Raw genomic sequence first — 26,927 nt, 5'->3', positions numbered from 1 at the left:
AACAAGTTTAATCTACTCTCCATATATGCTCTTTCTATTTAAGCTCCCATACAATCGTATTTGTATTCTTATTTTTATTTACCTGCCAAACAGCGTAGAGTGGAGAGCAATTGGAGACTTGGGAGAATCACGACAGACTTAACTCTGCAGCCTACTTCATGCCAGAGTTGACACGACGACAACATTTTTATGATTGTAATTGTTAGACTATTTCTCGTGCAGCCATCAGGCCAGGTACGTTTCCAAAGTAATCGTTCACTTTTCTTTGTAATCTCAAACTTCGTCTCTTTTTTTGAAACTTGCAAACAAATATTGAAACTTGCAGACGACAAAAATATTCAGATTATTCATGGATAATTAAGATATCGATAGAAAATGAAAAATCGACCTCCTAAGATTTAAAAAAAGTATTTCACATTTCTTTTTTGTAATTTTTCTATGAAATAAATGACGAACCCAGTGACCTGGCGTCCTCTTTCCTTGTAAGTTTTGTAAGGTATCAATTTCGGTGAGTGGATAAAATTAGGCCAAGGCACGAGGCGAATTTTCAATTTACATATATCACACACCAGACTCGAGCAGACTCAACTATAAACTATTGAAGTTTAGACACATAATAATATCCTTTGAAAGACGCTGTTTATATAAAACTTTGACGTCGACACCAGATTTTCAATTAATGAATGATGGCAGTCGCTTGCGTGTTGGGCTATACAAGACCCAGCCGACCCAGCAGCAGCAGCAAAAGGAAAACACAATAATAAAGTTGCCAACAAAAGTCATCAAGCTTCGCAGCACGATCCGCAACAATTAGCCAAAGTGTGTCGCCAACATATATATATCCTTTATTTCTATATACGCACAGCCAGCTTTCGGCAGCAAATATATTTATTGTTTAGCCCAGCAGCAACAACAAAAGAAGTTCCAATCTTCAATGAATCAACCCATTGGTCTATTCTATAGCTACTAGGAATCGGTTGCGTGATTCTTTCAGGTTTATGTAGGCCACTAGGGATTTAATGCCGACGTGGGAAGATAATATAAAAGGTGACGGTGCTTGGCCAGCACCGGAAGTTATAGCCGGCGCACAGTAATCGGTTCGTATTAAATTATATTTTGGCTAAAGTATTAGTCTATTAGATGGCAAAAGGCAATAAAATATATAAATCACAACGATTATTTCCTATTCTCTAAAAAAATTATTTCATCAATTTATCACTTTCATTTAATCTGAGCTTATAACATTCTATATTTTCCAAGAATTTTTTGATTGCATTTTATTTATTTATTTATTTTTTCAAATCAATGAATTCAAGAATCGTTATTTGAAAAACGCAGATATTATACATATTTATTTGCATATTTTATTACAAACGTTGTAGAAACAGGTGCGAATATTAGGCTATAATATACGTCGGTGCTGTGCTGTTGTGATGTATAAGCGAACTGAGTTTCTGCGCATGGCACTCGAGAGTCACCCGGTACGTCTTAGTCGGCAGCATATAAGGGGCTATGAGGGTCGGCCCGCATTTCATTCAGTCTCACGATGTAGTGGCGAGTGAATTGATCAGGAAAAAAATATACGTATAGATCATATAACACCGTATAGGTTAAATTTCTACACTAAAAAATATTTCAGTAAATATGATCATCATGGAAGATCCCAGCGTTGAAGACATTTTAAGTTTATCGTCTCTGGCGGAGATTGTGATCAAATGTCCGCCAGAGATCACCGCTTATTTGACTGGCGCTGCTTTATTCACTCGCTTCAATCAAAGTGCTGCTGTTGCTGGCGATTCCTTCTTCGACCCCAACGTCGTCAGCGGCAATAACGAGCAGCATCACCTTTACGGCGTGACTTCCGATTGGTCATTGTCATCGATGAGCTCCAGCAGCGTCCCGACGCCATCCGGCATCCTGCGCAATCACCAGCAGGAGCTGCAGCAGGAGCTGCAACACAATAGTCTCAGCAACGCCAGACAGCACGAGGAGATGCAGAGGTTGAAATACTACTCGTACGGCATCGCCCTGCCCGCCATCTGCATTCTGGGTATTTTGGGCAACGTTCTCAATTTGATCGTCTTGACTCGGCCGTCCATGCGAGGGCCGGCTTACGTCTACATGAGAGGTACAGCAGATTATGTAATCACTTTCCCTTTTATTCAGTTTTATATTAACACCAGTCCGATCCAATCATTTCCGAGTTATGTGCTATGGACTCGACGGGCGTGTCTATAATCTATAGTGACCGATAAGAGTCGAGTAATGCCAAGAATTCGGCCAAAAGTTCTTCAGATAATATAATAAATAAATACATACAAGTCCTCGGGATTTTCCGCCTGGATGACCCGCTGACGGCTATATGTACTTATATATTCCGTCCTTGCAAAGTGCTTTAACTTTTTCACACTGCGCAAAGTGTACCCAGTACCCTAATAGGGTACAATTTAGACTCTATACTCGGCAAAAGATATTATATTTCTATTTTATAGGAGCTGGTTTTTTTATACTATATTATTAGCGATAGCCACAGGGATATATATTTCTTCGCAAGAAAATATAAGTCGATTAATGACGTGTGTGTCTAGACGAACTGAACCCATTTGTGCTGCCCGGCGCAGCACTTTCTGTTTTGTGTTTTTATTGGAGTGGCCCTATATTACCAGCACTTTCCCCCAGGATTCTTTTATGTAACCAGTGTATTGTTGTGGGTGTATTATATAAGTATATATAGGATCATATTCGCACATTTGATAAGGAATTTTATTGATTCACGGTCCTATACACTGGCACGGCCAGCAGCACAACTCTTTTAATGACATGCGCGTATATATAATACTTCAAATGGTTGATCCCTATACCAATATAATATACTGTTGTGATCTCTGCAGCTGTTTTCGAGTGGTTTATCTCCTCGGTTATATCGGGTTATATTGGCCATTTTGCGCAGTCTGTCGCGAATAATATGTCTTTTGAAGTTAAAAGAATCTCTCCGAGCGAGCGAGGGAGAATACAGCAGCATAATATAAGACCCTTGCTTTTACCCAAAACGCAATATAAGGGGGTACATACTACAGGATTATACAGATTGATTCGTGTAGCTACAAATGATATATGCAGAAATAGAAACGGTGGAAAAAAAAAAAAAAAAAAAAAACGTATTTTTGCGCTCGAATGGTCGTTGCCAGACGATTCACATTGTGTGATGGGACTCGTTGATGCGCAGTAGATTCAACTTTTCTTGGCTTTGGCCGTCAGCCCGTGTCACATACTATATAGTTTGAAAAAAAAAATCCAGTATAGTCATAATTAGACTTCCTTTGATGCTGATTTCTTATAATACTCGATAATACTGGGAATTGTGGAATCCCTTTGTCTCAATCCCTCCATCATATACAAACGTATACGCTCTTCTATATTATCGATTTGTGTATAAACAACACACACACAAATATGGGCGTGATCAATATCCATCAAGCCTATAATAAACATGCAAGCTTGCATATCATATATGGTATATATATAGCCAGCATATATCATTCAATCAATGTGTAGGCCTACAGAAAGTCGCAGAAAGTCACCCTCAAAAAAGTTCTTTACACACCTTATAAACAAAGAATCTATATAATAATCTAACTTATTTCCTTTTTCTCCCGGTTAATAAGACATGCATAGCACACATATGGGATATATACCATCATCAGTCAGCACGTATAGCCCCTGCCTATAGCGCCTCTATGTGTATTAGTTTCCTGCTAGCTCCTGCTCCTGATGCACTCAGCTCCAATTGTTTTTGTTTGTTTGCGTTGAAAGTGCTGCTGCTGCATGGCTTGCTGGCTGTATGAAATAACCCGCCCGCCGCCGCCCGCCCGCTTTGGAGATGTGTTTGTTTTTTAACTGATGATGTGATGAATGTTTATCTTGTCTGTGTCTCTCTCTTTTACCCAGACGCTTGTATATAGGATATAATATAAATTCTTTCCAGCATCACAAAAGGTCGTCTGGTAATATGTATATATAGAGGCTATAACAAATTGTACAGGAACGTATATAGGATAGCCTATCCGGCCGTATCCGGCCTATCCTTTTTTGTTGATGCTTTCATGGTGTCGGGTTATTGACCCTTGTGTCAAAAGTGAATTCCCTCGTGCTGAAATTCTATCCATCAAAATTGACCCACTTTATCGAATGAGTTGCACGACAAAAGAAAAAATCAAATATATAGTCCTAAGTTCTGCTCGGATCGTCCGTCGTCTGCTACAGCCTCGACGTGTTGTGATTTTGTGCTCCCGATTTTTTGGATATTTGTGCTTTTTCTGGTTTGTTTTCAACAGTAGTTTTGGATTTATCTCGTTTGCGAGTGAATCTGGACTCTGCAGATTATCTTTTTTCTATATTTCTCATCTTCTTTTTCTATCCTTTTCGCGTTTGTTTCTTCGATCTACTGTCTGTGTATAAAATTCCCCCCCCCCTTCCAGCTGATCTGTCAGTGGCCTGACGGATCAGTTTCTCTTTTCAGTTTTTGTTTTCTTTTCTTTTCTTTTCTTCTCTCTTTGTATCACACCTTTCTGCTGCCTTCATATTTTTTTCTACGTCTTATTATTTCTTCTACTTATATCAGTTGGCTTAATTGTGTTTTTTTTTTCTCTCCCAATTAGTAGACTCTCTTGTGCTCGTTCATCAGTTATAAAGGAAATCAAACAGGGTTATAACCCTGTGTCAATCGTAAGTTGCGAAGTTCTATTTTCAAATTTTTTAAAACAGGAAGTGTGTGGTGAAATTCCACCCCGTCCGGTCTGGTTCTAAGCATAACTGGAAAAGGCTTGGTCCCCTAGTTTATTGCTCTATAGAGCTAAGATCCCCGGTGATCTTGCTCCTCCTCCCTGAGCGAGTGGCAAGGCCAGCTTCTCAATCCGTTCTCGTGTCGTGGGCTTCTGAGGGAGCGCCGGAAACCTTCTGGTGGAGACCTTGGGGGGATTGAGTACTGGGCACTCTGCTCACGCTTGGTTTGAGGGGTGAGGGAACTGGGGGTAGTTTTAATTCTCTTCGACGCCGTACTCGTCTTGCCTGTCCCTCCCAGTGTCGAAGAGGATCGTCCATCTCTTTCGTTCTCTTCTTTCTCGTTTTTTGTTTCCCTTTTTTTTTATAAGGGCCCTGATCTTAATTGCTAGCCACTAACTTTATCCACTTCCCTAAGAGTGATGGGAGATGACGATGATGATCCAGGCGGAGATACCTCCGTCTGGGGCCATACTTCCCTTGCTCTCAGTATCAACACCCCGTCTCAAAGTCAAACTATCTCTTGCAAATCTTGCGCTCTTCCGTTTGCCCCGATTGACTCGAGATACAAATATTGCGTGGATTGTAAAGCCGCAATGTTGTTAAAACCGAAAGCGGCCGGGACAAAGAGGGATAGCTCTGCAGCTCAGTTTTCCCTCCAAGAGACAAATTTGTCCAAACAGCAGAAAGATGATAAGGATGATAATTTTCCTTTCCTATTTGATAAAGCGTTCGGAATGGACGTTGATTCATTCCTTGATCTCGACGCAGCAGAGCAGACGCTAAAATTGAAATCCTTGTTTGCCAAATTGGAAGAAGAAGCAGTCGGTGTCAAATCAGAAAAGTCTCTAATGACAAAAAAAATCGAGAAGCTGGAGAAAGCAATCGAAAATAGAGCCTCCCTCCAAAGCGAACTTAACCTAGCAAAAAAAGATCTTTTAACGGCCAAACTATCTCTTGCTGACAAAGACATCCGGCTTTTTGAGCTGCAATCGTCTGTCAAATCAGCTAGGACTCCGTCTTTGATCAAACCCCATCCAGCTTCAAACCCTCCAACTAGCAATCCCTCGGCTCCGAAAAATACCCGCCTGTATGCGGAGGTACCTAAAAAACCCGTTTTGATCGCTCATGTAGGAGGTAGCGACCGCCTGCCGATGAGCGAAATTTCGAACGACAAAATCGACAAGTTATTTGACCTTGATGGTGACGGTCCAGTTGTCCAAAACATAAAGAAAATCGATGGACGAGTAATTTTGTCTTTTTTAGACGTGGCCTCTCGTGACAAAGCCCAAGATCTCTTCAACAATAACTCAGCCCAAAATGTGTTTCGTTCTGTATCGGTCCCTCAAAAACAGTTTCCTGCTCTGGTCAGGTTTCGAGAGTTACAGGGAATCTCCCATCTAAAAGGCACTGAAAATAAGGCTGCTCGAGTTGCGCAAGAGAACGCTCTTAATCGTAGGCTTGTTGAACAAAATCCTGGCCTAAGGGGTCACTTACAGTCTGTGCGGGTTCTACACCAACGCCCAAACAGTAACTCTTTCCTTGTCCGAATTGCTTTCTCCTCCAAGCCCTTCTGTGAGCATCTGATCAAAAGTGGTAGAATCCTCCTGGATGGCGTTACTCATGCGGTTGTCGAGTCTGACCCAAGAAAAGAGGTGCGGCACTGCTCAAAGTGCCAAAAGTATGGACATATCCATCATTTTTGTAATTCCCCTATCTTAGTCTGTGGGAAATGCTCACAGAACCACGCGACTCATTCCTGTACATCATTCCCTAAAGACTTCAAATGTGCGAATTGTCAGCAAAACCACCAAGTTGGATCTATCGCTTGTCCTGCTCTGGCCAAAGCCGTAGCTCAATACCTCGACTACATTTCCACCGAGTGAATATGCCAGTCGCCCATCACAACATCAGTAAAGCGTCTGCCCCACTCAAGTGCTTTCAGATCAATCTAAGGCACTCGCGCTGCGCTGCGCTTAATCTCTCTCAATTGATACTCGATCTTGACATTGATGTAATTTTAATTCAAGAGCCGTATGCAGCTATGTCCCCCCTGTCTTCTTCGTTTGAGCCTAAATTCGTTCCTCTTGGCTACTCTTCTTTCCACAATCTATCTTCCGAGCATGCTTTCGGCGCCCTGATTATTGCCAAAAGTTCTTTGAACGCTTCGCTCTGCATTTTTGGTCTATCAAATAATTGTTGTGGCATCAAGCTGTCCAACGATCTGTTCTGCTTTTCTATTTACTGCAGACCATCTCTGGTATCGATTCCTCTACACCTCGAGTCAATTTTTAATTCTATTCCGCCGGCCGTAAAAAAACACGCCTTTTTCGGCATTGATTGCAACGCCAAAAGTCAGGCCTGGAACAGCGTTCGCACTGACCACATCGGCGTTGACCTAGAGCTCTGCTTCCTAAATAACGCTCTCTCTGTTTCAAATGTGAATCTCAAACTACTCTCACACAAGCCGTCCAACACGTCCTTTGTTGACGTCACCCTGGCTGGGGACTCCGTCTCCCTCAATGGTTGGCTGTACCCGGCCTATCCGTCTCTTTCGGACCACCCTTTTATCTCTTTCCGTGTGCCCTTTGGTTGTCGTGTTGCCCTGCCTGCACGTACTGAGTTCCGACTTCCGTCTCCTCCCAACTGCAACATGCCTCTTTTTCTCTCAAACCTTGAAGCCTCCCTCGGTTCCATGGCCAGCCCCAGTACTGTACAGACGTTTACTTCTCCTCAGGATATCGAAGCATTCATTGCAAATTTGACTGACTCTATCAAGTCGGCTGCTCTGAAAAGTAAACTCCCATTTCATCCCTCCCGAGCTCCTGCTAGGATGCCCTGGTGGTCCGATATGATGTGGTCTCTGCGTAAAAAGCTGAAAGTCGCCTACAAACTCAGCCGTGAGTCTCCCTCTCAAGGGAATAGAGACGCGTACAGTCACCTCAAAGCCGAATACCAAAGGACCCTAAGAGCAGGTAAAAAAGAAAGCTGGAAATCCTTCTGCTCCAATAACCTAAACGGAGATATTTTTGGAGAGTTAAAAAAGTTGACGTTATCCACCCCAGTAAACAATCATCCTTCAGAACTACTAATTGATGGAGTTTCCATTACCGACCCAAAGGACATCCTTTCTGCCTTCAGCTCGCACTTCTTCCCGACTAACCCTCCAGATGACTCATTTCACAAATCCGCTCTGCTCTCCTCAACTACCTTCTGCGAAGCACCTCTCTCCTCTACGGAATTTCTGGTCCTCCCTTCCGAAGTTAAGCAGGCCTTCGATAGTGTACGCCTCTCTAAGTCCGCCGGCTCGGACGGAATCTCGTCCATCTGGCTAAGCCATTCCTTCGATTTAATAAAATCCCATTTAGCGGCCCTCTTCTCGGTTTGCTTTAACCTCGGCTACTTTCCTAATTGCTGGAAAACCGCCTCTATCGTCATCCTTAAAAAAAACAATAAGCCGAATTACCTTCACCCAAACTGTTTCAGACCAATCAGTATTATCAACAGCCTCTCTAAACTGTTTGAGAAAATCATTCTTGCTAAACTCAAAGCTTTGGCTGCTACGCACTCTTGGTTCAGCCCCAGTCAGCATGGTTTCAGGGCAGGTTTATCCACAGAAACGGCCTCCCTCTCTCTTATTAAGTTAATCGAAGGCAACAAAAAAAAGAAGATGGTCACTTGTTGTGCTTTTTTAGACATTAAGTCAGCTTTTGACGCGACCTGGCACCCAGCCATTCTGAACAGCCTGATCAAAAAAGGCTGCCCCCAGTTTTTAGTAAAAATTCTGGGTGACTTCCTCAGCTCTCGCTCAAGCATTTTGAAAAACGCTTCGGACACCTTCACTGCCAACACTGAGCTCGGTTGTCCTCAAGGCAGTGCCCTCTCGCCGTTTCTTTGGAACATTCTTATAGAGGAACTGCTAAGCCTTAGTTTCCCCTTCCCCTTCCTTATTTTGGCGTATGCAGATGACATTGTTCTCTGTGCAATGGACAAAAACTATGATACTGCTTTTGCCAACCTTCAAGCAATGTGCGATTCCTCTGTAGCATGGGGTCGTTCGGTCAAACTTACTTTCAACGGTTTAAAATCCGTCTTCATGGTCTTCTCCTCGAAACGAACCATGCCGTCTCTGCCCTTGAAGGTTGACAACGTATGTGTTGCTCGTTCCCACTCATGCCTGTACCTTGGTCTAACCATCGATGACAAACTCAGCTGGAACACCCACATATCTAACAAATGCGCTGCGGTAAAAAAACTTTTGTTTCTTATTCTAAAATGCTGTCGGCTTTCGTGGGGCCTCTCGCGTAATGCAATTTCTCTTCTTTATAAAACAACCGTGATTCCCACTATACTATACAACTGCTCTGTTTGGGCCTCGGCCATCCGCAGGAAGCGTGTAATTGCAGCCCTGAAATCCGCCCAACGCCCTTTTGCGCTGACAATTGGCCGTCTGTTCAAATCCACGTCTACTGACGCGGCCCTCATTCTCGCCAACACCCTCCCTCTGCACCTCAAAATAATCGAAACGGTGCTAAAGAGATCCATCTCTACCCTAGCTGCGCTTCTGCCACCCTCGTCGTTACAAGTTGCTGGCGTTATCTCTGCCAAAATTCTGGCGTCTGAAGCTCCAGCAGGCATACCCCTTGGTCTGCACAGGAAAAGACTGTTGCGGTCAGAAATGCTTTCCCTTTGGAATGAAGCCTGGCAAAATGCAAATACTGGTGCCCAGACCCGCTTGTTCTTTCCCTCAGTGGAATCCGCCTCGATTTTGTCCTCCTCTAAATTACCCTTCTTTCTCTGCAGCTTTCTCTCGGGCCACTGCGGCTTAAACAACTTTCTCTTTAAAATAAAAAAGTCTCCGTCACCGCTCTGTCCCTGCCTTTCAGGGGAAGTGGAAGATGTGGCTCATATTTTGTTTGTCTGTACCAGCCACGCCGTACACAGAGTCAGCCTTATTAATTCTGCGGTTGAGTTAAAGCTGTCGTGGCCAGTCCCATTAGACGCTTTCTCCCAATCCAAAATTCTTTGGTCTTCGCTTGTTAAATTCCTATGTTCTATCAAAAGACTTTAACCACCACCACCTTTTCCCAGTTCTTTATATTTTACTTCTTCTCTTAGTTGCGTCTTGGTACTCTGTACATTTTTGCATGGGTCCATCGTGCCCTAATTTCTGGCGCTTTAACCCTGCTTTCATCCTCAGGCTCTAGCGGGCGCCTTAACCGGACCGTGGCCGTAAGAGTCGTCCGGTGCTTCGCGGTGCTGGTGACATCCAAATCAGCATCTCGTCGCTCCGGACTATCTGGGGGGTCGGCAGCGGCGTCTTTTTATTCTTTTTAGTCTTCCTATTCTCTTTACTCGTGCTCTTAGTTGATGCATTTTGGCCGCTCTTTTGTTTCGCATGAGTCCCTCGTGCCCTAATTTCTGGCGCTTTTAACCCTGCTCTCATCCTCAGGCTCTAGCGGGCGCCTTAACCGGACCGTGGCCGTAAGAGTCGTCCGTTGCTTCGCGGTGCTGGTGACATCCAAATCAGCATCTCGTCGCACCGGTCTATCTGGGGGGTCGGCAGCGGCGTCTTTTTATTCGTTTTAGTCTTCTTATTCTTTTTTACTCAGTTTTTCAATCGCGTGCCGCTCCGCTTCACTTTCCAGAATTCCAGTTCTACTTTCGATCTTCTGCCTAATCTTTCCTCTCGGTTCCCTCTCTCTTCTCCCATCCCCCTCTCTTATCCTTATTTTATCTCTACTTCATAATAGTGTGACTCTTGTATTTTACCATGCCTATGACAATAAATTGGTAACATTCGCCTTCGGCGAATACACACCTCATTTAAAAAAAAATAGTCCTAAGTTTTGATCTTTTCGTTTCTTTTTCAAACAAGTTGCGTTTTATAAAAGCTGCCAGGGGAGAGAGCACAGGGTCTTCTGACTGACGTTCAACATCTAAGAAACGCCCTGAGATCAAGTTGATGTATTGCAATAGGAATATATCATATAACGTACACATATTATATGCACATGCATAATAGTAGTGGTATATATGTACAAAGGAGAGAGAGTCATCACCCAGATGCCTTTGTGTGTCACAGCAAGAGCCTCTAAACACCCCCAGCTCTCCTGCATTCATCTTGTTATAAAAGGATGACACGTGTGCTTTCACTTCAAGTGATATAGTTTTTCACTATATATATTACATGCACATAGGGGTTGGTCTACTACACAGAAATCCATCACCGAGCTGCCAACCAACATCACCCGAAACTATTTATATAGTTATATATATAGCTACGGAAACATCCTATAGCAGGCCTATGCGAGATTAACTTTGACGGAGAGATTCTATATTCTATTATTTATACATACAAGCACATCAATAGACTTATTGCTGGTGGTGGTGCTCTGGATACTGGAATATAGCTCGGTTAGCTCACAAACAAAAAGATCTATAAAGGTTTTTTGGGGGATTTCAAATTCAAAAGATTTAAATTTTATACTTTCAGCAAAAGGAGCTTGAGCTGTGCATATAGCTATCTTTTGCGTTGCAGTGCAATGGGTACACGCGGACAAACTGTCTAGTACATTTTTACGATAGGCCATCGAGAGTCGTGCACTCTCCCTCTTCTCTATATAATATTACGAACGTTCAGATTTGTCGGCCGGGAATATTATTTCCGCCTCCTGCCAACCCCTATAATAAGTGACATATCCCGACAAACCTTGTATATATATATATGCATGTATATATTCTGTATATATTCTCTATATTGATATAGACGCAGCAGAGACCGGAGAGAGTCTTTTATTGTATAAAAGATGGTAGACAAATTGCTAGGGTAGAAATCTAAGATGAAAAAAAAGGGGAAATTTATTCGATCTTTATATATTCTTTTATCTACGTATATTTTCTTCCCCCTTTTTGGCTACCAACACGGGTTATACGACCAAACCCCCTCCCAGCACCCTCGGTATTGCGTCTGTGCTGGCCAAAGACATGCGGGTATATATGATACGCAGCAGGGGTTCATATAGGATAAAAAAAGGACGGCATTGTGGATCGACCACACGTAAAGTCCATTTCCGACAACGAATTTGGCTGTCATCCATGTGTGTGTTATATAGAATAGGCCTATATTGGGATAGAGCTGCGCAACGCTTATAATACTACACACATAGATATATGCTGTACTATATTATTTGCACTGTATATTACACAAAAGGTCAGCAGCCAGCATAGGCCTTTATATCTATAGAGTTAAGGGCGACACAAACAGCTGCTGGTGCAGAGTGATTGGAGCTGGACATGTTATTTCGTCAGCACAGCCGCGCACGCGAAAAAAATCGCCAAAGTGCTGTTATGCGAGCTCTCTCGCTGCAAATCGATCGATATTAGACACATGCCGTTGCTGGAGTTTCATTGTAAACGATCTGTGTTTTTTCGCGGGTATTGGATCTCACCACAGCAGCACAGCAACCAGCCAAACAAAATAACATTACTTAAATATATAGGAGAGCCAACAGCACAGCAAAGGAGTGATACTACTATATATAAGAAAGTAAAGAGAAAAAGAAACTTTTCTTTTTCTTATTCGGTGATGCTGATGGAAAAGGATTTATACAAGAAAGAATAATAGAAAGAGAGCTAGGATAGGAAGTCTGCTGTTTTTCGCCCTCCTCATAGCAGGAAGGACTGAGATGTAAAGGAACGAATATATTGTAATAGATATCGAGACTCGAGCGCCTTTTATTCTGGATCGTATTAGACCATTAGACTAAAAGTGACTTTATATTATATCCCCTTGTGATTTCTCTCGATTTCTTTCCCACAAACCAATGGCGTATAGACACTGAGAGAGGGGATGTGGGCATATATAGAGCAGCAGAAGGGGGTAGTATAGTAATGTTCCTGTGAGAAAATCAGTCGAAGAAAAGTAATAGAGTTACATTTTTTTTAAGATATAAAAGGGGGGAATGTGTGCTGTGCAGTGGGGCGGTGTTTAATTGTGTAGGCTATATAGCTATAGGGGAGAAAAAGACATATAAAACGTCTTCGGCTTTATTTTTTTCATCCCCCTGTGTGTGCTGTGTTGCTGGGCTGAAAGTGTCTCTCTATAAAATGTCAACCAAAGCTAAAGAAGAGATTTATTTGGTCTTATTCGCGGGGGTAAAACGTCCGCAGCACCCCAGTTGGATATTACAGCATAAAATATATTGGAATTTTATGGCCGTTTCAAAACGGCCAGCAAACGACGTGGTGTCTTTGATCCGATATTATATTATAAACTGCTGTGTGCAGTGTGATGGTGTTGTTGCGGGAGGCTAGAGTCAACTATCAAACTCTCCATGCATCATCACTCTCAGCTGGATTGGTCTGTCTACAAATGTGATTGTTCTTTTTTTATTATATAATATATATATTTCCAGCGTGATAAATCAGATTCTTTTTTTTTCGGGAGTGTGTACACTTTCACCCCCCCCCAAGTCTAAATGTTATATTATATAAGGGCCGCAGCAGTAAACTATAGAGTGATATAATAATATAATAAAGGGGCTTTTCGGGGCTTTTCTTCACCCGATCAACGTTGCTGGAACGACTTAGCGCGACTTAGCCATGGCAAACGCGATGGCAAAAGAGAAAACAAAAAATATAGAGCAGACTTTTTTCTTATTATATTGAACGAAGACTCATCGATAAGGAAATATTATATAAATTGCCAAACGGTCGTGTGGGCGTCTATAAAGCAAAAAAAAACCTGATGTAGTATATCTACGCTAGATGCTGTTGGTCAATGGTCATGTGAACAATATGTATTGAAAGCCTGCTGAGATACATTTTGTTTCATTTTCCTAAAAGAGGACCGTATTATTTCAAGTCTATATAGGCCTACCTATGAGGTGCTAGGCGTCAACCGAGGTCACAGAGTATATTACACCTCATATAATAGGAGAGTATCGTACACATATACCCAACGACCCGAGGATTGGACATCAATGTACAACATCTTTATTCTAAGAATTTAAAGGATAGTTATATCTCTGCTATATAGCTACTGACTTTTGGACTAAAAAGCCTTTCCTATATATCTTGGAATTGAAATGATTATTCACATGAAAATGTAGGCTTGGATAGGAATTTCATTATGAATCAAGTTTGTTTGATATGGAAGAGTGTGTGTGGATTATAGGCCAATTATATTGTAGATTTCCAAGAATAGGCTATATGAATAATTACGATGTTAGCAATACATTCTGTTATTTCGGAGAACTCTAGAATTCGGTCTGGTGTTTGCATAGCGAAAGACTGTAAGAAGAACCTTTCCAATAAGGACGGAGGTAGTCGAACACTATACCGCTTTATAAAGGAGTCGTGTGGGTAGTTTTATTAAGAACAATATTCATATTATATACTGTCGGCATCACACGATGAAACTCGAAGCATTATATATGATATTATTAGCTTTCGGCGTGCGGATCATTGAGTTTATTATGTATCCAACGGTTTTAATTGGAAACCGGAGATGACTGTTGATGTTGGAGAGACTTCCCACATTTACATAACCATGGTGCTGTACGTCCTGTGTGGATCGCTTAATCCAACTTCCTCTCGCTCTTTTTTTTAAATTTAATGTTGTGCATAATAATTTTAGAAATTGTTTTTATTTTCCTAGACAGACTTTGTAATCAAGTCCAACCATCTGAGTTAATAAGAAACAATTAAAATGAATGTGCTCGTCAATGTCCATCGGCCTTAGAATAAAATTCATTGTGTTCGGATCTTGATTGATTGTAACAGATTTCCGCAATGGTAATTTTGGAAACAAAATTATGTTGATATAATTATCTTGTCCATATACAAAGCGACCCGAGTTCTAAATAAAATTCAGACCAAATTGAAAAATGATTGTGGACACCAAATGTGGAAAGAAATGAGCGATTTAAAAACGTGTTTAGTTTCTTTTTTATATAAATCTCTTTCACTGCTGCTGTGATTGGATGTGGCATCGTTGTGACGGGAAGTCGAACGGGAGATATACATCACTGCAAATAAATATAGGACAACGAATTCAATCGAATTCAACAACAGGTTTGATTACAACATTCAACCGAAAATATAGGTCGATGCACAGCAGCAGCAGTCACGCTGCTGTAAATACTTACATAAATGTGTTAGTACCGCGGGAGTCCGACGAGAGAGTTCCTTTTTTCATTCATTGGAATTCTATCGACCATGTTGCTGACTGCTGAACTGTGCCAGATAAAAAAATCTTTTTTAAAAATATATAACGCCAAGAGAAATCAAAATGCAAAAATTGGCGAACCATAACACAAACATTGTGTTAAGATTATATATTTGCAGCATTGGCGCGAGATGATGATGGTGTTGACAGGTTATATTCGTGACAGCTGCTGCTGCTGGCCTTGCGCAGATATTCCAACCCGACGAACTGATTCATCAGCCGCGCCGATCATCAATAATAATCTTAAGATCAAATCCGGATCAAATATATTTCGAGTCAACATGATTTGATATTATTAGGTACAGAGTCCTGATGCATATAAGTTATATAGAACGATGTGTCACTTTCACCCGCATCAGCTGCTGAGCCGCAATAAGAGAAAAGCTCTATATATATGGCCATCACATCGTCATATAATCTAGAAGCTTGTTATAATACTGTGTTGGTCATATATATTATATAGCCAACTAATACGTCTAGACGCTATATTATATAGACCCAGCAGCAGCAGCAAGACGAGACAGGACGTCAGCCGGGCTCACCATTGTACCTCCTTTTTCCTTAGATATGTTTCCCCCTCTTCTATATATTTCTTCCTTCATCATCAGCGTAGCCCTGACAATCCACGCTCAATGCAGCATCTCCACACACTCAAGGGCCTACACATATAGACCCTTGCTGTCAGGAGCCCATTCTATGTAACCCCAAGTCCACACAAGACCCTTGTGCTGCTGGCATAATTATATAGTAAAAGAAACGCTTGCTTCTATGCTGCTACTGATGGGGAAGAGGGGGGGATGGCTAATTAACGCCGACGACGCCAAATTACTCACTCAACTTATTTGTGGCCTAGTTGCCACTTGGTCGGTGACGGCATACATCAGAGAAAAGTGGCAGAGAGAAATCGAATAGCTAATAATATAATGCAGTAATGTGGGAGCTAATATGCTAAAAAGCCTCGTCGTTTCTGGTGCTATGAGCGAACTTATTACTCATAATCTATTCATAGAAATTCCACGTGTTTCGATCTCAATCGTGACGCTCTAAAGGCTGCTTTATGTAACTAAATAAGAGAGCGCAGAGATTCCTATGTCGGAATTATTGAGTCTCAATTCAGCAGAGAGCGGCAGAGAGAAAAGAAAAAAAAATCCTATGAAATTGGAGAAAGTTCCTCCAGCAGCAGCAATAGGAATTCGGATGGAATGAAAAGAATTCACGTCCGTTCACGTCTAATATCATTCCGACTATGAATTCGTTTTTTCTTTATTTTCTTTCTTTTTCTTTCGTCCAGCATAGCACTTGATCAAGTGTCTTTCCCTTCTTATCGTGTCACATATAGCCTATATATATAAGCCGGGAGCGGCCGTGAATTGAATTGATGACTTTAGATCTGTTCAAAGTATATATAGGGTTATTATAAATCGCCCTCCCCTATAGCAAAATATAGAACTATATCTATATAATAAAAGAGCAGCATATTACATCTTAGAAATATAAATGTGCTGACTGAACAGGCCAACCAATCAGGATGTTATATACAAGAATGACATGTCATATAGCTATATATCGCATTGAACTCTGTGCTGCGCTGATGGCCTTAGTATATATCTCTCTCTATACCATTTGATGTTGGGCGACGGCGTCAATCAATCACAAAGTTTCGTTCAAAAAAGGGGTATATAGAGGATTTGAACTTTGGGCCGAGTTTGAAAAAGACGCAGCCCATCTTTCATGTTATATGGTCGTGCTGTGTGCTGTGCTGTGTGCTGTGCCATCATTCTTTTCGAATTATTTATGGTGTATAAGAAAGAAATAAAACTATCCGGCGGATGCTCAATGGAGCCTGTCATATATGTGCACTCAGCACACAGCTGTGCGGATGTGAATATAAATGGAACTTTGGAAAGAAAAAGACAAGTTTTCAAACTTTTGAAATTGTTTCGGTTCTGATTTCTATAAATTCCAAGAATTGACTTTTGATTTGCTGGAAAAAGGGAAAACGAATTTGAAATTGTGCAGCACACGCAAATGACTTGCTGCTCGATTCATAGTGGTAGCGTTAGTCTTTGAATGTATGGACGCCCAAGTGGAACTTATATTTATAGTCTATATAATATAAAGGCCTATAATATTAACATTCCTGTGGGACCGACGATTTCTCATCATCGTTATATATATAGGGATTTATATATATAGGGACCGAGCAAAATGGGCCAGATTTCCCACAAGACTGTCAATCCCGCGTTTTTTCTTTTCTTTTTTTTTTTTTTATTCCCGCCGACCTCTTGATTCGTATTCACCTCGTCACGGTCCTTTTAGCACCGGCATCAGTCGTCCCCTAATAAAACACGATTATAGCTATCGATCAATTTATTGTGTGTAAATATTTGAACTCTGCTGCTGGATATGTTGGGGTGCAACTTTATATTGTATTGGTTTTTATATATCTACGCAATCGTATAAAAGTTTAGACACACACAAACAGGGGGGTTATAAAAAAACAGCTGACAAAAAGGCGCCGGCTGACAACTGAGTACATATATAGACGCGACGTCGTGCGGGAAATAAATAAACACGTCAGGGGGTGCCAAAAAAGAAGATGACATTCGGCACAAATAACTTGCGCGACGGCACGTGGACTAGACACAACAAAACATGAAATCGTCAGCAGCAGAATAAAAAAATAAGGAATTCCCGATTGCGGTTCTGGAATAAGAAATACTGAGCTCTTACACGTGTATAGCTTGTGTCAATGTAGGACTCTATAATCATCTCTAACGTCATTCGTCAATAAAAAAATCGTTCACCTTTTATATTGGAAAAAAAAGGAATATAAAATCGCATAAGCCATGTAGTATACTCTACGGAGATTTATCTCGACAAAGAGTATATAATAAATCACTGAAATGTGCTGTGTTGTATTCGCCTAAACTTGATTTCATACTAGGCTATGGAAAAAGATTTTATTTTACAGCATTTAATCCGCTGCGCAGCTCAGTGCATGCTGTGGGAGAGTGGATATATTTTTCTGTTCAAGACGTATTTTATTAGCATGGAGATTTAACCATTATGCGCATTTTTCGCTCCAGGCGTTTTTACCGGGCAACAACAACAACCCATGCAGTCGTATCTGTCATGTGATTCATTCAAACCGCACACAACTGCGCACCTAATATTTATTCTCTTTCTGTCATTCATAAGCCGATAGCTGATATATAGACTTAAATATAATATAATGAATAATTTCAAAAAAGGACAAAAAAAAATTAAATGTCAATTCAAATTCTTGTACAAACAGGTTACGCCGGTGCAGCGCTGCTGGCCATCGTTTTCGCGCTGCCCTTTTCCAGTCGAATTCTATTCCACAACGAAATTGGACCTTGGAACAGTTTCGCCCAGGCATTTTTCCACGCTCATCTCGAACTATTTCTAGGCAACGCCTGTCTGGGTAAGCATCATAATAACAAACACTTAAAAGTTGTGCAAGCGCTAAAAACAAAAAACGCGCAAATGTCGTCGCTATATAAATTTCCCGCGCCGAAAAAGAAAATAAATTTAATGGCGAGCAATATTATTATTATTAGTCAATATTTGTTTGAGTTTAACCTCTCATCATCCTTGGCATTTGTTGAAATTGCACGGAAAATGTCCCTCTCTGCTGTAGCTGATGATATGCCAAGGATCAACAGTTCAAAATATAATCCAGGGAATAAATGACGGGATGAAATTTTGATCGAATGTCATCACGATCGCGGTTTTTTGTGTGTGAATAAATAAGCGACAGAGAGACACATCATGCGGGTCGTCGGGAACAATGCAGGGTGTCTGGTATACGAACAGCAAACACACACACAAAAAAGAAAAAAACATTTCGTCTGGGATGTATAACCAAACAATTCTGTCATGGCAAAATCGTAATGACCCTCATCAATCGATATTCTTCTCTGCGCGTACATGTCATCCTTTTACGCCGGGACACAATATGTGTGTAACGAAGTGTCTTTTTTGGGTGTAGCTACCCGAAAAGTTTTCTCTTCTCATAGGCTACAACAGAAGCCAAGTGCAGCATATGATGTACTGTGTGTAGATATAATGCAACTTATTCTCTTCTCATTTCCCTTTTCTTTCTAGACTTAAACGAGTCCTTTTTCCATACTAAACTGACCCTCCCAATCTTCGGTGTTATAAAGTTAATAACAGTTCGGGATGTTGACAAATTGTTAGGATAAGGTGGTGCTGGTGCTCCGGGTTCCAGTCAAAAAATCAATTGGAATTGAGTGCTGGGATAAATACGATGATGTAACGTTTACATCCAAAAGAAAAAGTGGATGCTGCTGACTTCTGGAACAAATGGGAAAGACTCTTTAATAGTAAAAGGGCCTTTTTCCCACGCTATTTCTGGGTCGCGTGTTGCTGTTGTTGAGATAAGACGAAATAAATCACGAAACGTTTCTCATCTAGTTGAAAGCTTTTTCTTCCCCCCTTTTATTTTTTTTATCCTGCGGCCAGGAAAAAACACAAACTGTGGTATATAGTTTGTTCTCAAAACTCTTGATTATTTCTTACACATGTGCAATAAGTAGAAAATTTTATGTCAGAGTCCTATAGATCTAAATACCTTTCATTCACTGTTATGTTAATTTTGGCCATAGTTTACAATATAGATTTTGGGTACTTGACGTGCATAAAGCTGCAGCATAAAGGCCCTTCAGCTCGGCTAAAAATATACCCACTCAATTCAGGGACTTTGAACTGTTTCATGCATAAGCAATCGTCCGCTGCAACCACAAACATTTGCGCAATCAAATAAATATATACTGAGACTGCTGATTTATTGACCCAGTTCTATTTTATCGATTTTCCGGCGGTGCTGTGTGTTGTATACGTGTTTAAGAAAGAAAAGTTTTTCCTTCACGTGATTAAATTTCCTTCAGAAATGCACCCAGCAGTAAATGATTATAGGAAGCTCTTTAATCAGTCCACTTGCTACTGGTACAAACAAAAGAAAGTTTCCCTTGACAACACACAAGACGAATGTTTAGTCTATATAGTAGACTATCATTTGAATATTCTTCAGACCAATTAATTGGATGAATATACATTGTCTGGTTGCTGGAACAAAAAAACAATAGTAGCCTAAAGTGTATTATACCTTATAAATATTCGTCATGATCTATTTAAATGACGCCTTCTAAATGCTAATTCTCTTCTCCATCTAGTAATAGTCTCGACTGCTATTGGAATTAATGTGTACAGTACGTGTACGGCACTCGCACAATTTATACACGGACATTTGTTTCATCATCAACGTAATCGTCCTTTAGTCGTTTCCCCGCCGTGAATTCTTAGAATTTTCCCTTTGCAACGCAAAAGAGCGAAATTAAATCAACTTCTAGGGGGAAAACAATTTCTTTATATTATAGCTCTTGCGAAATTGCCCTTTGACGTAATAGCACGTTGCACAGCTCTGTGTGATGACAGAGCACCGATTATACATCACAAAACATTATATGGCCTCTTAAAAACATGTAAAAGCTGCTGCATCAGAAACTTCCACACGGGACGTATATAAAATTCGCAATAGATTTATTTCTCTTGTGAATTTGTTCTGTATAAATTGAATTTGGCGGGCTGCTATTTAGAAAAAGAAAGTTATTCAAACAGCACACGCACGTAGACAAGTTTGGAAAGCCTATAATTCAATTAGACCAGAGGATTTATTAAGGTTCCACAGCTGCATGATGCTGCGCTTATATAATAGATGATGATGGGATGTAATATAAAAGATCAACTCAACCGCCCATGGATGAAAATCACGACGTATTACATTTAATACGAGCCTTTCCTTTTATATGTTTCGCACAAAGGTCATATAAGAAGCTAATATTACTCACTCTTTTCTCTCAGCTTATTCGGGGAAATTAAAATGTATAAACTGGAAAGTTTGAACCACCGCGCTCATCTGCTTATTCCACCAACGAGCGGACCATCGTAACCAACTTGTATAGAAACAAACTTATTATCCGACGACTATATACGTAACGTATATTATAGAAGATTGATTGCGCATAGTTTAGTCATCACCAGGGTTCTGCGTAAAATTTGTGTTTTAAAGTTAAAGGTGTTCTTATATTACGTCATAACAGTTGCATATGTTTGTTTGGATTTGAGGACGCGTGCCCAGGAGCGCAGTAACTTTATGTCATCGACTTGTAATGGATACATATAGTTGACATCATTAAACTAAAAAAAAGAGTTTCTTATTTACACTCATTGTCGATCTCTATCTGCTAAAATATGTCTATAAGAGAAAAAATATATAGCTGTACTTAAAAATCTCGACCGAAACGAGTATTATTTTGAACAAATAGCATTGCGCTTCTAGCGGTTTGGCTGTGCTGGCTGGCTGGAAATGCGAATAACTTAAATATCAAAAATGGTCTGAAACTTGTTTGATACTCCACTTTGGCAGCAGAGTCATTGAATTGATTTAACATGGAAAGGAAATCGAGAAGTACACAGCATCGAGCGATATAATTCTCAGTTCTGGGTATGTCCTGGCACGTGTAGAGACTCCCGATTGTCCTGCTGTTGTTGACCCACAAACGCGAAGGATCTTTTTGAGCAGCATGTGATATTGCTGCTGCTGCGGCTGCTGCTGCGGGGCGGAATTGAATTCAGACACACTTTCTTTTATAGTTGCAACGGATATCAAAGAACGTCAGAGCTGCTGGACCCCTTTCATCCGTGCGCGCCTATACAGATTATAAACAACCCGTTTGCATGTGGGTGCTGGCACAACAGCAGAGCAGCGCAGCAGTCCAGGGTTCAACGGGTCCACGATTATATCTTGAATATCTTCGCATGCTAACCGGAGGGAAATAAGTGCAGTGCATTAAAATTTTCTATACTGTGCTGTTATATAGCCTCCAAAATGGATATACAGCAGAGGCAATTTCGTATCTCTTATATGTGGATTTTAATAGTGCAAGATTTTTTCTTTATTCCGAGTCAATTCCATTTGGATTTTAAAATATCAAAAAATATGAAAGTGGAATTTACCGTGTACGTACGTAATACGTCACGAATAAGCAGCAAAGTCCAGCAGGTGGAAAGATGAAGCCTATGCTGGGAATATTATGAAAAATAAAAGTGTTTTATGTTATTTTTTTTCTGGGGATAGCGAGGTGAAAAATGGCGAATATTTCAGCCCAATAATGTATAGTATAGCGCTGTGTATGTGTAGCGTGCATGCATATAACTCTGGGAGATTAATATATTGACTAATGTGACAGTTGCCCTATGACGCCCTATAGCTCTTCCGGCCGGCAGCTTTCAGCGGAATGTATATCCAACGACGACGACGTCCACATGCAACTTGTTCTGCTTTGCTGCTGTTGATTTATAATATACAGCGCTAATGTTACGAATGGTCCGCGCTATTATATCCTATAACAGTATATACGCTGTATGCGCTAATATCAAATATGAACAGTCAACATCACATATAGAGCTGGGCTCGGCTGCTGGGCTCGCCGTTGACAAATGAGTTTTCGCACACAGCGGACGCATATATAGTAGAGTATAACTCACAGCTGAGTATATAGAAGCCGGCCCCGAAAGGAAATGAGACGAATAAATAATAATCCTAACCGAAATATAATTGCGTCATTCATTTTCCCAAAAGAATTAAGGCTCCCCTCTAAAAATAATTAGGATCGATTTGGGTTGCGCGATTCCATTCAAATCGGCTCTCTGCATATCCACGCCAGAAGATTATACTCCCGTTTGTACCTCAATCAATCACGTCAAATCGCCAATGGGGAAATATAAGCTGAAATGTAATATAACAAAGCTGATTACAACTCCATTTCCTTGTAGATTTCGAAATGCTGATCTTTATAACGATCTAGGAAATATTAATGTCGGCCGTCAGCGACAGCCGTCGTTCTAAACGATAATTGTTTCAACTTTCTTTTTGAATTTTAAAAAAAAATGAAATTCCGCGTCTCGAGACTTGACTTTCTTTTTGTCTTTTTCTTTTCTCTTTTCGCTTATGCAACGTTGATGGCATATTTATTTAAAACCCAAATAAAACAGGTATTGGCGTTTTCATGCTGGTGGCTCTGACGGTGGAGCGTTACCTGGCCGTCTGCCGGCTGGGACGGACGCGGGCTTTCGCTGCCAAAAAGACTCCGCTCGTCGCCCTCGGCTTGGCTCTCCTGGCCGTTTCGCTCTACCTCCCCTACTTGTTCCGGGCCCACGTCATCACCTGCTCATCGCTGCCCGACGGATTGCCCGTCTACAGAAAGCGCGAGAACCCCTCCTTCGCTCATTCCACACTCTGGGCCGTCTACCTCTGGATCCTAGAAGTCATCTTCAAAGTAAAAATGATGATTCAACTTTTATTATTAACCAAACTCTCACTCCAAAAGGAAAATAATAAAAAATCAAAATCAAACGAATTTTCACTTCAAAGGCAATTTCAAAAAGCCCGCCAATTTGAAACAAATTACATGTTAGAAAAGTTCAAAAAAGGGAGGAGCTTTTTTGTTTGGCATTCAATTCGTGAGCGCAGCTGCTCCGTTTTTATTTTATTTTGGGAGAAACAAATTTGTCCCCGTCACTTTCGAACGTCACATCTGTTGACACGGAAATTAATCAACGCGGTAAATATAATCATATAATACCAAAAAAGAGGGAAAGTTGATGGCGCAACACGACAGGCGGTTATTCCCATGTAATACAACACGAAAGGGACGATGCGACCTGATGAATTATAACGACCAAGCCATTAATATACGCCGCTCAGCTCACCCCCCAGCCGCGTACACTATAAATGATCCGCACATTACGTCAACCCGCGTCAAATAATCAAAAGTGTATCATACCTTTTACCAAAATGAATTATTGATCTCATCCATTCCCGTTTTATTTATTTTTATTTTTAAAAAAATTAAAAGATGGCGCCGACACTGATCATCGTCCACCTGAACTGTTGCATCATCGTCGTGTACAGGCGGACGTGCGCCAGGCGGAGGAGGATGTTGACCAAGGCGCCGACGGCCTCGCAGCTCCTCCCGCCGCCGTCGTCGGTCCAGAGCGCCAACGGCAGCAGCAGCTTGGGCCAGCAGCGGGAGCGGGACCAGCAGCAGACGAGCGGCTCGTCGCCCACCACCATGGTCATCGCGTCCGTCACCCGCGACGGGGCCGTCAGTTTCGTCTCCAACAACGGCTCCGCCTGCAACGGAAACGAGTGAGTCTCTCCATCATCTCTTCTCTAATCTGATCGCAAATCAACTTTCCAATCAAATAACGTGAATTGATTTATCAGTATCTGATGTGCGTGGCAGCCGATGTCTATGCACACACCAAAACAGACTTTGTGTATAGTCTGTTCCGCATAGTTTATATGTATAATAATGAGTTAGACGAGTGTGTGTGCTGGCCTTATACGAGTTGTTTTTTTTGGGTTTTGGTTTTTTGGAGAAAGTCGCCCCCAAAAAACAGTCGACATTTCCCTGCGGCTTTGTGAAAGAAATCGTCAAGGATTTGCATATGCTAATTGGTTCGTGACTGAGGGCACTGAAGCCCGGAACTTTTACGGGGGAGACATCTCCTTCTGTTTTAGTGGGGGGTTCTCGATTGAAATTTGGTGGGATAGGAAATGCGATTTCGAAATGGTCGTGTTAACTGACAGTATATAACAAGTGGCAAACGTCAAACAGTTGCTGGCGTAATACGTAGTAGATATATCGAGTGTGGTGTTATAACCTAACCTAACCATTTGGGCGGGTTGTATTCCAGTTAATCCTGTGATACTTTTCCCTTTCGACGTCCCGATTACCTCGGGTTGACTTTCGGTTGACGCAACCCTCCCGTTACGTGCTGTCTGGGTTTCAGTCCCTTATGCACACATTTGAGATTTCCGCACTATAATTTTTTTCTATTTTCTATATATTCTATATTTTATTCGCTCCGCCAAAACTGGTTTCTCGAGGGCTTCTGTACACCCACAGCCCACACTCGAACATACTAGATCTACACACACCAGACGTGGTATAGACTCATCCAGACAGCACCAGTAAAGTTCATCCCCGCCCATGACGAATATTTGCATAGCGAAACATGTGTACAATATAAGCTCGTATGCAAATACAGACATCCCATATACATGACATGACACCACTCCCTCTGTGTCTGGAGATATCTCAAAAAAAATAATGGAAGAAGAAGAATAAAGAATATAACACACAGGAAATCCCAGCGCGTCCATATAGAAGAACCATCCGAGAAAAAAAATTTTCTCCGACTTTTGGCCAACTCTCCTTGTGATTTATGATTCGGTTTTTGGCGCTCAGAGAAAGTCTAATATCTATAATACTACGCGAAATATTTGAGAAAATCTGGTTTTTCCTTTTTTCTTATATACTCTACGATGATAGCCTACTACTTGTAACAATGATCTATAGTGCTGTTGTATACAACTGATGTCGTCATATAGGTATTGAACGCCGTTATATAGACACGATGTGTTATTTCGATTCAGAGCGGAATAACAAAAGAAAATGGCATATATAAGCCGGAAAGAGATATCTTTTTGACGCCAAGAAACTAACTGCTGTTATATTACACGACGTGGATAATTGCCAGCACGTTTTGTTTTCTCTCTACTCACACAACGTCGTTGACCTCGTCATCTTTTTTTGGCTCCGATTCACCAAACATTAATTTCGAGTTTTTATTTTTTAGTTGCGCAGGTTTGAATGGGGCGACCACACATGGTTATTCAACCCAGAAATATAAATTTTTTTTTTTTTTTTTTTTTCCCAGCCATCTAATATAGAAAGCTATCTAGCATTTCTTATTCGTGAATATCTAATACCTATGTACCCCATTCACGATGATGGAGCAAAAAAAAATTGAAAATAAAACCGGAATTGGTGCCCAGGTTGGACGAGAAACTTTTCAACCGGATTTGATAAACTGGAATCTAATGAGAGAAAAGAAGTCGAGTGGAATAAATTCCCATTTTTCTGGTCCGTCCCAACGATTCAACCGCCCGCCCTATTATAGTTGGCAGTTAAGGCGTATAATACCGCGTATCAATGCCAATTAGTTTCCCGACAAGTCGTACAAAACTTTGACATCAAGCGCCGTCTCAATATTAGACTTGTGTAAATTTAGACGTCGGAAAAAAGTTATCTATGATGTGATTATATATATGTGATATGATTATATATGAGTCTATTCGTTATAGAGGTAAATTTACATTTAAACTTGATAAGCGCGGCTTGATGGACGTGTATAAGAAAAATCATTGAAAATGGAAAAATTGATTTGATCAGACTAGGAGGAGGCCAGCAACAGCAGACGAGGATGCCCAACGGCCAGCAGCCGGCGGACGATTCCAGGCGCTACTGGGAGGAGAAGCGGCTCATGTTCCTGCTGGGATCGACGTCCATCCTCTTTTCCGTCTGCATCACGCCGCAGTTGGTGCTCAGTCTCATGATCCACGAAGCCGTTCTCCAATCCTATTACTTCCAGGTCAGCCATTTCAATTTCCATAAAAATCTAAAATCAAAAATTTCATTTCCATCTAATCAAATCTGAAATCGAATTTCTTTTGATTTGATATTCACGGGGCCGATTTGATTATAGGTTTTCCGGGCGGTGGCCAACATTCTGGAGGTGACCAATTACTCGTTCACCTTCTACATCTACTGCATGTTCTCACGCGATTTCCGAGCCACTCTGTTCCAGACGCTGCGCATCTCCACCCGGCCAACTGCGGCGGCCCAGCAGACTTGCTTGTAATCCAACCTCCATTTGATTTTTGAGCCGGCCAGCACACCTCATCCATATCACCGGTGGATCGCTAAATAGATATAATATATTCAACCAGTCGGCATTTTTT

General features: G+C 41.2%; 1 protein-coding gene across 1 annotated transcript; it reads left to right on the top strand.

Moving 5' to 3' along the window:
- The first annotated feature begins 1,529 nt into the window (after positions 1-1,529).
- Positions 1,530-26,927, top strand: LOC124202836 (probable G-protein coupled receptor B0563.6). Its single transcript, XM_046599303.1, has 6 exons — positions 1,530-2,128; positions 18,309-18,458; positions 23,111-23,394; positions 23,974-24,266; positions 26,359-26,557; positions 26,672-26,927. Exons 1-6 carry the CDS (start codon positions 1,645-1,647, stop codon positions 26,825-26,827), a joined length of 1,566 nt encoding a protein of 521 aa, XP_046455259.1. The 5' UTR covers positions 1,530-1,644; the 3' UTR covers positions 26,828-26,927.

Source organism: Daphnia pulex, chromosome 9 (genome assembly GCF_021134715.1).
Source record: "Daphnia pulex isolate KAP4 chromosome 9, ASM2113471v1".
Lineage (NCBI taxonomy): Eukaryota > Metazoa > Arthropoda > Branchiopoda > Diplostraca > Daphniidae > Daphnia > Daphnia pulex.
This window is presented reverse-complemented; position numbering and strand designations above follow the sequence as displayed.